At 30.3% G+C, this 13,137-nt stretch overlaps 2 protein-coding genes across 2 annotated transcripts; both read right to left on the reverse strand.

The window, feature by feature from the left end:
• Positions 1-1,604: 1,604 nt before the first annotated feature.
• LOC135948975 (uncharacterized) lies at positions 1,605-3,718 on the reverse strand. Its single transcript, XM_065498430.1, has 2 exons — positions 2,569-3,718; positions 1,605-2,416 (listed from the first exon to the last, which is right to left on the reverse strand). The coding sequence occupies exons 1-2, from the start codon at positions 3,638-3,640 to the stop codon at positions 2,217-2,219; spliced, it is 1,272 nt and encodes a 423-aa protein (XP_065354502.1). The 5' UTR covers positions 3,641-3,718; the 3' UTR covers positions 1,605-2,216.
• A 7,639-nt stretch (positions 3,719-11,357) lies between these two features.
• Positions 11,358-12,845, reverse strand: LOC135948976 (uncharacterized). Its single transcript, XM_065498432.1, has 2 exons — positions 11,712-12,845; positions 11,358-11,648 (listed from the first exon to the last, which is right to left on the reverse strand). Exons 1-2 carry the CDS (start codon positions 12,763-12,765, stop codon positions 11,449-11,451), a joined length of 1,254 nt encoding a protein of 417 aa, XP_065354504.1. The 5' UTR covers positions 12,766-12,845; the 3' UTR covers positions 11,358-11,448.
• Between the last annotated feature and the right edge of the window lie 292 nt (positions 12,846-13,137).

Raw genomic sequence — 13,137 nt, forward strand, 5'->3', positions numbered from 1 at the left:
TCACATCCTTTTGAAATTTATATCGTATATTCCTATGTATTTGAAACGACCAATAGACTACTTTTTTTTTGAAATTTAACCTGGGCGTGGCACCACCCATACAAAGTTAATAGTTATTATGGAATATCTGGTGAACTATCATTGTGAAAGACGCAAAACTTCGCCGGATTTACTTGTGCACTGATTGCCTTAAAATGGGCGTGGCTTCACCTATAAAAAGTAAATAGTTGTTTTCGAATATCTACAGAACAATATTCAAACTTTATACGACTCGAGCTCTTAGCACCTCCCATACAATGTAAATTGTTTATTTCTTATATGTATATGAAGAACTATAATTGCAAAAGAATTTGAACTTTGAACAAATTAATTGTATTAGTGGGCGTGAGTAAATAGTTATTTTCGAATATCTGGAGTAGTATAACTGTGAAAATCTTCAAAATTCAATTTCTTATCACTGCATGAAGTTCAACGAAAAATTGGAGGTTGGCGTGAGATGCCACGCCCAATAATCTATTAACAATGAAAGTAAATAACTAATTTCGTATATCTGGAGAACTGTAACCGTAAAAGTATTTAATTTGTATAAATTAATTTCTCATCACTGTACGGAGTTTAGCTTAAAATGGCTGGCATAGGGACTGTAAGTGTTGGCCCTTCCATACAAATATTCGAATATCGAGTGAATGTAATTGTGAGAGTCTTTAAACTTAAGAAGATAGGAGAAAGTAACGTGCCTAATCCGGACGACTTCTGTGTTCCCAGTGGGAACCAACTGGAACTTCTGATAAATTTGTTTTTTGCGTAATAATTTATTTTATTTTAAAAATTCTTTAATAAAAAAAACAAAAAAAAATAGTTCGAAAAACTAATTATAATTAGTTTTTCGAACTAATAATTGTATAAAATGCTAATGCAACGAATCGTTATATGCGGGATATATGTATATTAGGCCGGGTCGATTTGTATGGACGATCAAAGAGTAAAAAATCAGAAACGCAATCTACTGAAAATTCTAAGAAATTTTCCCCAAGAAACCATAGGTCTAAAATCAAAACCAACAAAAAAAAACTATTTAAAAAAAAAGTATATACTGAAATATCATTGGATAAAAGACGAAATGCTCAAGATAGGATTTGATTTTAGACCTATGGTCTCTTGGGGAAAATTTCTTAGAATTTTCCGTAGAATGCTACGATTTTTCGTGAAAAAAATCGACCCACCCTAATGTATATACTTTATGGGTAGCAAATGAAAACTGTGGATATATACCCTTTCCAATCATGGTGAAGGGTTCAACAATTAAAATTTCAAAATATAAATATCTTTTAAATTTTCTTCATTATCATTTTGCTTTATAACAAATTAATTTTAAAATATATCGACATTTGTACAAATTACAAGCTGTATAAAGATACAGCCTATAATCCACTTTGTGTTCTAAAGGGTGGTTACAATTTTCTGTTCTTATTATTAATCTTATTAAATTTTAAACATAGTTTAGGCTTAATCAAAGATAAAATGTATTTAATTTGTATAAAAAAATAAATTTAAACTTGATTAAGCCTTAGCTATGTTTAAAATTTTCATAAGTTACCCGGCATTAGTATGTACAGTGGTGGCCACCAATTTAAGACAAATACTTGAATTTTTTCCATCAACTGAATTTTAAGTGCGTTGGAGCCAAAATAAAAGGACCTCTAAGGGTATACAATTTATTATTAATGTTTCTAGTTTCTCAAAAATGTTTGGAAAAATCGGTAAAACATATATGGACAAATATATGTGGAAATACGTTGACCCACCTCAGCGAACATCCGCTGTTAATAACATAATATGACCGAAACTAATGGAACTAAAAATACGAAATTTGGTCCGAATATTTTATAATAATAAAAATATAATGATATAAATGTGAGAAAATATGTTTATTTAAAAAAAAAATTTTTGGTCAAGTTGTAGAAAAATCTTATGAGTTCGTGGTGAATATGTATGAATTGATACAGTCGAATAAAACACAGTTCTCATGCATACATATTTGTGGAAATATTTAAAAAAATAATTGACAATTACATGGAATTTAGCAAACAATTTTTGTCTTAATTACCTGGCCACCACTGTATATAATTTAATTTCATAGTCTTTATACAATTAAACATTAATTTATAACTTATATCTATCATTAAATATATGTACATTATTAACAAGTTTAAAAACTATTTCTGGACATCCAACAAGCCAATTTGATCGAAATATGGCAATAATATTTTTAGATTATTTTGCAGACGTTTATTTTGGTAGAGAGTGTTGCGGAATTTTCTACCTCTTTCGTCGTCATCTATTAAACTATGGAAGTCGGCATCATCGCATTGATCGTTAATCATAATGGGCTGATTGGTAGTGGCAGCAGTTAAGGCTGAAAATATTAAAAAAAAAATTAACATAGAAATTCAAAAAAAAAGACAACCAAAATAATCTCTAAATGAACTGTAGATTCTTTCGATTGAGAAAATATTTGACCATTATGAAAATATTTTCTAGATGTATTATTTATTTCTAGAGACATACCCAATATTTTGCCTTCCTCTAACTGAACATGCAACTGATGTAATGTTGGTATATAACCCTTATATTTTAGTTTTCTCAAAACATCAACTAAAACTCTTTGATAATATTGCACCAACTTATTAAGAGCATGTATATCTAGTTGTAATTTTGGCTCCAAGGATGTATGAAGAAAATAATGCAAATCAACCGACACTGAAGACCAATTACACAATTGAAAATCTATTAATAAAACATCTTTCAAAGATTTCTCCTTTGTTGGTAGTAAATCATACAGCATCATCATATTATTAATCCATAAATCACCATGATTTAGAGTGTAAAAATGATTAGGATTACTGTTGTAAGCGCGAGTGCCATAGTCAACAACATGAGGTTTTAGTTTCATAAGTTTATCATGATAGTACGATCCCAACTCAGGACACTTTTGAGCAAACTTGGCGCAAATTTCTGTCAAATATTCGAAAACACAACCGAAAGCCCGAGTATGCCTATTAAAAATACCACGCTGAAATTTCTCCAATTCTCCATTAAGACGTTCATTTAGAACGGCAGATGCTGCATGAAATTTTGCTAATTTCTTTAAAGTCAGACAGGCATGTGTTTCATCCATTCCTATTAAGCGATCGGCCAAAACATAATTTTCCACCGTTAAATCCTCAAATATAATGGCCGATTTATCGAAATCCACTTTTAAAGTTTTGGCAAACAGCTTTTCTGTGTCACCCACTTCCTCTAGAATATCAGCTAATTGTGGTAATATTTGTTCATACATTTTCATTTCTGTATTATAAACATCATAGCCAGACATTATATTTGCTACGAAAGGATCACTTTCGTAAGAATATTTCATTATAAAGGTTAATTCTTGAGGATTTTTGCTGTGTTTTTCTTGCATAAATTTCACTTTAATACGACTCATAACACTGGCATAATTTTCACCATTCGAAGTGGCGGGCTTTATATCAACATTTATTATTTTCAACTGATCATCTTTGAGGTACTTTTTTAAGACATCCTCCAAATAGCTGTCTGTTAACCACAAGGGTGCTTGCCAGCTATTATTTTCACACATTTTCTATATTTTATTTTATATTATTTAAATTAAATTATTTTTTAGTTTTAATTAGAACAGCGTATGTTGCCTCGTGAATTTAGACTTTCTAAATGATAAAAAATTTATCAAAATCTTTAGTTTTATGATGTGAAAATTTCACTTAATTTGACTAAAAGTGCTGTATAATGTTAGTTTTATCTAACACTTACATATTTTATTATTTTAGTTTTTATTTTATTTATATTACTATAATTTAGTTTATAAATTTATAATGCTACTTTAAATTTACACAGATGTTAACTACATTAACATCTAAACTTAACAAATTTATTGCATATTTTGGGGCTGTATTTGAAGACAAACCACATTTCAACATGAATGTTGATAAAGTAATAAATCAATTTTGAGTTAAGTTTATTTTACGTATATTTTTAAGTACGAGTATTATCTGTTAGACGTAAGTGAGAACAATAACTTTAATTACATAGAGTAAACAAAATATAATCATATTAAATCAAACATTTTGTAATAATAGTTTGTATTAGAACATGTACAGTGGGGTAAATGATAATAACTGAAACACTAGTCAAAATCCTGGAACGTCAGAAAATTCCTTTGAAAGTATGAATTTTAAGCACAGACAGTGCTAAAATGGATCAAAGTTGGACACCCCTGATGGGACAAACAATTCCGTGTTTGAAAATTTCGCAAATATGGTCTGAAATGTAGAAATCCTTAAATTCGTTTCATATATGGGGTAAATGTTTTTCTAATTTGAGCTCACTATAATGCCTAGATCAGGACAATATTTTGAAAGTTAATTTCTTACTTTATTGGCGTTTTAAGTTTTAGAGAAATTTGTTTACTAATTTAGATGTTACATATGTCACACTAATTATTTTGTGATTGGCCCCATAGTGCAATGTGTAAATACGTGCTTTTTTTTCAAAATAGAATAGAAGCACAAAAATGTAATTTAATTTCAGGCTTGGGCTAAATCATGAGTTTGATTTAAGTTTCATTTAAGAAATTTAATTAATTTGCTAGTAAGAATTTAACAACAAAATATTGTTATTACTATTTTTAATAATATGTTAAATATTGTAGGTACTTTACTAATTATACTTTGTATTTAAAAATTATTTTCAATCAATATTTCATTTTTAATGTTGTAAAAACAATTTGATAAATTTTCATTCGATTTAAAATTTTAAAACTATCTATTACATTTGTGTCATTAAATAAATTATTTTAATTTTATAAATAAATGTGTCTTCATTTATAATTGGTGACCCCGCAAAACAAATATTAAAATAATTGCTACAATCAACATGCCTGTTTTTGAAGATATTCCATTACGAAGCACGACACAAGAGATGCCACAATCGAATCCATTGCCACCGCCTGCAGAGCCTACAAATGTTCCAGAAATTTCTTCTGCAAAAACACCAAAGCTTCCAACTTTTTGGAAAGATGAACCAGAAGTTTGGTTCTTCCAAGTTGAAGCAAGGTACTTTACTAATTATACTTTGTATTTAAAAATTATTTTCAATCAATATTTCATTTTTAATGTTGTAAAAACAATTTGATAAATTTTCATTCGATTTAAAATTTTAAAACATTTGTGTCATTAAATAAATTATTTTAATTTTATAAATAAATGTGTCTTCATTTATAATATTATAACCCCCAGTAACACGAAGTCTGGTTATGTGTTAACTAATAGTTATACTGACAGTTTTCATACAAAAATAATTTTAAAATAAATTTATAACTATTAGTTAGCACCTAACCAGACTTCGTGTTAAATGGGGTAAAAGGTTATTGTGTAATTCGAAAATATGAATTGTATGAATTAGTATGTTTCATGCATTAATGACGATTGCACTACTGCACACAAAATGTTGTCTTCATATTTTTTTTATCATTTATTAAAGTTTACTCATACTCTCTAAGTGTGTTGCATTTTTAACGCAATTTTACTTCATGTAGCTTCTAAATATTCTAAAACAATACTTTTTGTTTCCATTTTAACACTTTAAATTTTTTAAAAAATACAAAAACCACAAATGAAAAATATTTTTTTTTTCAAAAACAATAACAAGAACATCTGTTTTAACTTTAAACAGTGGCGTTTTTTAGGACAGAACTATTTTTTTCAGAAAATAATACAAATAAAGTTAAAATGCAACAATTATAACCTATAAATTTCTGATTTTATGTGGGTTCCTGGTTTGTAGGTTATTACAGAAGTTGTCACTTGGACGTATACTTAATGTAAAATTGTACAATAATTATTCGCAAGGATACTATCTATTCGATTTGTTATTTATTTGGCTTTTATTTGGCTAAAATTTCTTAAAATAATTTTTAATTAAAAACCTGTTCAAAAGTTTAAATACGATCGAGGTCTGGGGATCAATTTATCAAACAAGTTTGAGCACGGTCTCATAGGATAAAAATTAAGTATATTATGAATTATATCAAATAAAAAAGGGAAATACAATAGCGTTATTCACAATCTTGTGCATTTGTATGGTGTATTTCTGTATATTTTGTTAGTGTAACGTAAAAATGCAATGTATATACAATGATGCAAGACCATTTGCACAAGATTGTGCAAATTTAAGTTTCAAAAAACTCGCTATTTTATTCACGATACACAGTGGTTTAGAAAAGTTTTTTTTTGGAAATAATTCGGTTTATCGGGAAATATTGGAAGCCCCCATTAGTGCTTCCTAGCACTAATGGGGGCCAGTGCGTTGCCCCACAAAGTTGGTCACCTTGGATCTAATTTTTTTTTAAAAAAATCGCCTAAAATCCATTTATGATCCGAATGAGCTGAAATTTAAAATTTAAATAGTGCTTAAGAAGGTCTAAAAAAATACGCTTACAAATGTAGGTTATCTCTATTAGTTGAAGAGATATTTATTTATTTTATTTTGTTTGAAAACCATAAAAAGTTTTTTAGATGTTGCGGGCCTACGGAGGGTCGAAAGTTTTGTTTAAAATATCACCTATATTGGCGATAAAATTTAAATTAAATTAAAAAAAACTTGCTAACCGTTGTTTTGTTTCTATAAATAGTTAAACCAAAGTTGAAACATGTAAAAAGAACCCTAAAGAGTAACTGTATTTTTTCTTTTATAGAAAAACTTATTCTTCTGGACTACATACAATTTTTTATGATGTTTATGATGATTTATTTGTGTAAAAAATTTTGAAAAGTCAAAGCATTTGTATAACCCTACATACTTCTTAAATATCTACAATTTTCTTTTACTATCACATTGGCACTTTTCTAAAAAAACTCAGTTTTTGGAACACATGTGTCAAAATTCTGTTAAAATTTTACATTAATTCAAATTTTATAATTTTTTTTTCATGGAAAATCACCATATTATAATTTTAAAAAAAAAATTGAGACCCTGAGGTGCAACGCAACGCCCCCATCAGCGCTAGGAAGCTGAACAACTACAAATCAACTCAAAAATACCACAGCTCCAACCATGTGAAATTTCGTAACAATATCTCTAATAGTTCCCGAGATACCGAATTATATTAAACAAATTCTGAAAAATAATGAGAACTTGCCGAAAAGACTACTTATTATACCCTACACCACCATAGTGGGGAGGGTATTATGCGTTTGTGCAGATGTTTGTAACGCCCAAAAATATTAGTCTAACACCCAACTTAAAGTATACCGATCGACTTAGAATCACTTTCTGAGTCGATCCGTCCGTCTGGTTGGCTGGCTGGCTGTCCATGTAAACCTTGTGCGCAGAGTACAGGTCGCAATTTTGAAGATATTTCGATCAAATTTGGTACATATTACTTTTTCGGCCCAAGGGCCAAGCCTATTGAAACTGGCTGAAATCGGTCCATTATTTCACCTAGCCCCCATACAAATGTCCCCTCGAAATTGGACTTTATCGGTCATAAATGTTTAATTTATCTATGTATCTACACAAATTTCGCTCCAAATAAATTTTATATATACAAAATTCATGTCACCAAATTTTGTTACGATCGGTCCAAAATTAGTCATAGCTCCCATATAGACCCGCTTCCGAAAATCACTTTAACCTGCATAGATCGCTTAAAAATGTTGATATACACACAAAATTCAACATAGTTAACTTTAATATAGACACAAATCACACGACCTAATTTTATGGTGATCGGTCCATAATTGGTCATAGCTCCCATATAAGGCCCACTTCCGAAAATCACTCAAAACTATAAATTATTGATATTTTAAAAGAAAAATATTTTTACCCATTTACTTGGTGTAGGGTATTATATGGTCGGGCTTGACCGACCATACTTTCTTACTTGTTTTTCTATTAGAAAAAGTACTTCGATGTCACAGAAGTAATCCATTATAATTTGATTTGCATAAAGTATTCTGTAAGCCATTTATGTACGTTGAAGAAAACATTTTTTGTTGGAACACGATTCGAACCATCAACCTTTTTTGCTTGTTAATCTAGCGCCTTATTTTGTTAAGCGTTAACAACTGGTTTTAACACACATATAAAATTCAACATAATTCATTTTATTTAAATTATATAGACCAGACGATAGTATGCTGGACTATCAATCTGAGGGCTGCGGGTTCGATTCCCGCCACAGACTCTGGGTGTATCTGCAGAAAAGCAAAACGCATCGCAGTTTGTGTTTGTTTAAAAAAATAAAAAAAAATGCTGCTCCAGTTGTGTGTTGAACTCACTATCTCATATCAAGATTTATATTTAACTTGATGATGATATATTACAAAATATCGAATTTAGAAAGTAGTAGTAAAGTAGTAACATTTAAAATTGGAAGTGAAGTTATTACTAGAATGGGAGTCCTGGCCAATTACACTGTACCACACCAAAAAAAATTACGAGGTCCGACCAATAAATATTGATAGAGGAGACAAAAAAAAAGACACGTGTATCGGCGTTTTGAAAGTTAACATCTGAATTTCATTTGAGGGGGGGTTAAAGTTTCCCAACTCTGGCACATTCTTATTGTTAATGGACATAAGAAACCATGTGATTCTTGCATTTTCAGCTAATTTATGTAAAATGTTAAGGAGAAAATTTTTTTAGAATATGTTAACCCTCTAAATCCTCAAGGCATGGGTCTTTTTTGTCCTTCTTTTAAAAAAGAGCAACAAACTCCATTAAAACATGGATTTAAGGGGTTAAAATGTTCAACAAAAATATTTTCCATGAAATTTTACTATAAGTCCCTGAATACACCAAAACGGAAAATTCAACCAGAAAGTCAGAAATAGGACACAACAAAAGAGAGCTTAGGGTTAATTTCGCATTTATGAAGAATTTTATTTTAAAGTACCCCAAAAATTTAACATGCGCACCCATTGAAGAACGCTTATAGCTGAAATATGCTGGACATTGTATGGTAATGAAGCTAGAGCTAAAAAAAAGTAATTAATAAAGACTTCCTATCTAAATTCTTAATAAATACGAAATTAACCGTAAGCTCTCTTTTGTTGTGTTTTATTTCCAACATTCTGGTAGAATTTTCCGTTTGGTGTATTTAGGGACTTATAGTAAAATTTCACGTATAATATTTTTGAGGAACATTTTAACCCCTTAAATCCCTGTTTTAATGGTGTTTGTTGCTCTTTTTTAAAAGAAGGACAAAAAAGACCCATGCCTTAGGGATTTAAAGGGTTAACATATTCTACAAAAATGTTCTTCATAACATTTTACATAACTTTGAACTGAACACATTTTATACCTAAAATGTAAGGATCACATGGTTTCTTACGACGATTAACAATAAGAATGTGCCAGAGTTGGGAAACTTTAATCCCCCTCAAATGAAATTTAGATGTAAACTTTGAAAACGCAGATACACGTGTCTGTTTTTTTTGTCTCCTCTATCAAAATTTATTGGTCAGACATTGTAATTTTGTAAAAAATTTGTTTTTGTTGTATAGTGTTATTACCCAGCAGTTTGAAAAGTGCCAATTGGAAACCTTGCACTAGCTATATTACTACTTGTACAACTAACTAGTTCGATGTGGCTGCTAAAGTGGTAGTTAAATGGTTATCATTTGCACTACATTTCACCAGCATATTCAGTAATAAGCAATAGTCAGCTATTTGTCCTAAGTTTTTGAATATTCTCAGTGAGGATGTAGAAAATGCAAAAATAGAGAGTAGACTCACATGTTATTCTTAATAACAATTAGAGAGCAGTACAAATAAGTGCTCAGTGGTTTAGTGGTTAGAGCATTTGACTAGAAAACGAGAGGTTATGTGTTCAACCCCGCTCTCAGAAAAATTTATTTTTTCTTTTTTTCTCAAATGCTGGAGTATTTTCACTATTGAATTTAATAGTGAAGTGTTATGCAGAGTGTGCCAATCGGCCACTTTCAATGACATCCCCGTGTTAAATTCACCAGTCAATAACGTTGCGAGTGGGTTGAAAATTCACTAGTAGTAGTTCTTAGTGGCCAACGAATTCGACGTAGCGGAACTAGTGCAATGAACTGCAGGGTAGCTTATCCTTGGGTAGAGCTATTTTTATATATCTTAGGTTTATATGTACCGTGTTTATATGTATGAAACGAAAAAGATAGTTTTGGGACTTATTTTTGCTAAATTGTGTATGAGTACTGCTATTCTATAGGCACTTTGTAAACTTGGTCTCTTATAAATCCTGCATAATTTTCTGAATATAACACCAAAATCCCTTTTCCGAAGGGAGTTGTCTGAGTTTCTTATTAAGTGTCATACTAATCCGAACCGCACTTCTAGAAATTAAAAACATGTGAAAAATACACATCCTCAGGACTGAGATCGAAAAATTCTTAATATACATAAATGTTAATAAAAATGAAACCACTAAACTTACAGTTTTGATTTGTTTTTTATTTGATTGAAATTATTATTGCAATTTACAAAAAAAAAAAAAATATTTTTGGGAAATTTATTTGCTTTTTGGTACTAAACTTTTCCACAATATTCCCTCGAGTATCAGCAACATAAAAATATTGATCCTGAAGCTGCGAAAAATTTTCCAGAACATACGTTTCGTCAACTATTATACAGCAGGTATATTTTTTTTTATAAAATTTGACTTCAATTTCCGAGCTCTGCCTTTGGCCTCTAATTTTTTAGCAGAGTTCCTGTCAGGAACTTTTTGATCCTTGTTTGTTTTTAAAGCTGCATTAGCTTTAACTTTTCGTACCAAATAATCAGAGTACTGAGCTAAACGGATTGCTTTCCTACCGGATGTGTTGGGAGCTCTTTTGAAAATGCTTTCTATTTACGGACTTTAGAAACATCATGTGGACCATTCCCTCTAGCTGAACCAGGTTTTCTATCAACGGGCAATATCTCCCGATACAGTTTAATGACATTGTAATCAGTTTGACGGCAGACCTTTGATTGTTTGGCCAACTTTTTGTAGGACCAAGTTGGGTTTTGTTGAAAATATTTAATAATTGTAGTACGCACTTTTTTCTCGTCACTCATTTTAATCAGATTAATATCAAATGTATATAATTGACATTAAACATAATAACTGACATGCTTTGTAAAGGTAAGTTCATCAAAAAAAAAATTAAATAATACTTCGGTTAAAATTTTTAATGAAAAACGTGTGTTAAGATCTGAGTCCTTAATAGACATATTATTAAAAATATTTTAAGTTAATCGGTTGCTGCGCATTAGCTGGCTAAATAGAGCAAAAAACCAATGGGAAGTGATGGGATATTTTCCAGAAATTATATTTAAAAATGTTTTATTGCTTAATTTAAATCTAAAATGCTATTCCTTGAGCATACAATTCTTAAATTACATTTGTAGATCTAACAAGCCATGACGATCAAAATATGGTAATAAAGTTTTAATGTTATTCTGTACTCGTTTATTCTTATAGGCGCTTGCACGGAAATTTCGACTTCTCTCATCATCATCAACCAAACTGTGAAAGTCAGCATCATCACATAGATCATTTATCATTATGGCTTGACTGGCTAAGGTGGCAGTAACCGCTGCAAAAGATAACAAATATATGAAAATGTTTAATAATATTTTTCGTTTTTATTGAAACTTACCTAAAATCTTTCCTTCTTCCAATTGGACATGCAATTCATGCAAAGTGGGTATATAGCCCTTATATTTCAAACTCTTTATGGTTTCCGTCAAAATTGTATGATAATATTGCACCAGCTTATCGAGGGCATGCATATCGAGTTGTAACTTGGGCTCTAAAGAAGTATGCAAGAAATAATGCAGATCCACAGCAGGTGAAGACCAATTACTCAATTGAAAGTCTATTAGTAAAACATCTTTTAAACAATTTTCCTCATCATACTGCATCATCATATTATTTATCCACAAATCACCATGACATAAGGTAAAAAAATTATTAGCATTACTATTGTAGGCTCTAGTACCATATTCAACTATATATGGTTTTAACTTCATGAGTTTATCATGATAATAAGGACCCAATTCCGGGCAAGTTTCCGCAAATTTAGCACAATTTTCTGTCATATATTCGAACATACAGCCGAATGCCCGAGTATGCCTGTTGAAAATTCCACGTTGAAATTTTTGCAATTCACCATTAAGTCGTTGGTTAAGTACTAATCCTGCAGCATGGAATTTGGCCAATTTCTTTAAGGTGAGACGAGCATGCTCTGCATCCATACCAGTCAAACGATCTGCTAAAGCATAATTATTTACTGTCAGATCTTCAAATATAATGGCTGATTTTTCATAATCCACTTTTAGGGTATCGGCAAAGAGTTTATCAGTATCTCCCACTTCTTTTAGCACTTCAGCTAATTGTGGTAAAATTTTTTCATACATTTTCATTTCGGTATTATAGAGATCATAACCACTCATAATATTTGTCACAAAAGGATCACTTTCATAAGAATATTTCATTATAAAAGATAATTCTTGCGACTTTTGTTTGCTGCTGGAAAAATTCACTTTTATACGACTCATAACACTGGCATAATTTTCACCATTTGAGGTGGCGGGTTTTATGTCAACATTTATTATTTTCACCTTTTCATCTTTGAGGTACTTTTGTAAGACTTCCTCCAAATAGGAGTCAGTTAACCACAAGGGTGCTTCCCAGCTGCTATTTTCACACATTTGATTTATTTTTATTTTAGTTTCTAGAAGATTTCAAGTGAAGGCGCGTGTCGCTCTACCTTTTAAATGATAAACTGTTGGCAGGCTATGTTTACTTTTATTGTTAGAAATATTTGATAAATTCTGTGAAACAAATATTCTTTGTTGAAATGGTTTATTACTCCAACTAATCTTAATTAGTGTATAGAAACAGTGGAAAGTACAATCGTAATTATAATTAGAAGATGTTTAGTATATAAATAAATAATGGAATTATTTAAATATACTTTATGAGATCTGGATTTTGCTGTTATATTTATCATATACATTTTATATCATCTAGCAAACCATGGTGAAGAATTTCATATTTGCCTTAACGTTGACCGAATTATG

This window comes from Calliphora vicina, chromosome 1, assembly GCF_958450345.1.
Source record: "Calliphora vicina chromosome 1, idCalVici1.1, whole genome shotgun sequence".
Classification (NCBI taxonomy): Eukaryota; Metazoa; Arthropoda; class Insecta; order Diptera; family Calliphoridae; genus Calliphora; species Calliphora vicina.

Excerpts from the sequence above, each read along its gene's own strand:
- LOC135948975 (XM_065498430.1), bottom strand. The coding sequence starts at position 3,640 with ATGTGTGAAAATAATAGCTGGCAAGCACCCTTGTGGTTAACAGACAGC. Across the intron at positions 2,417-2,568 it reads AGAGGAAGGCAAAATATTGG|CCTTAACTGCTGCCACTACC; the intron begins GTATGTCTCTAG and ends TAATATTTTCAG.
- LOC135948976 (XM_065498432.1), bottom strand. The coding sequence starts at position 12,765 with ATGTGTGAAAATAGCAGCTGGGAAGCACCCTTGTGGTTAACTGACTCC. Across the intron at positions 11,649-11,711 it reads GGAAGAAGGAAAGATTTTAG|CGGTTACTGCCACCTTAGCC; the intron begins GTAAGTTTCAAT and ends TATCTTTTGCAG.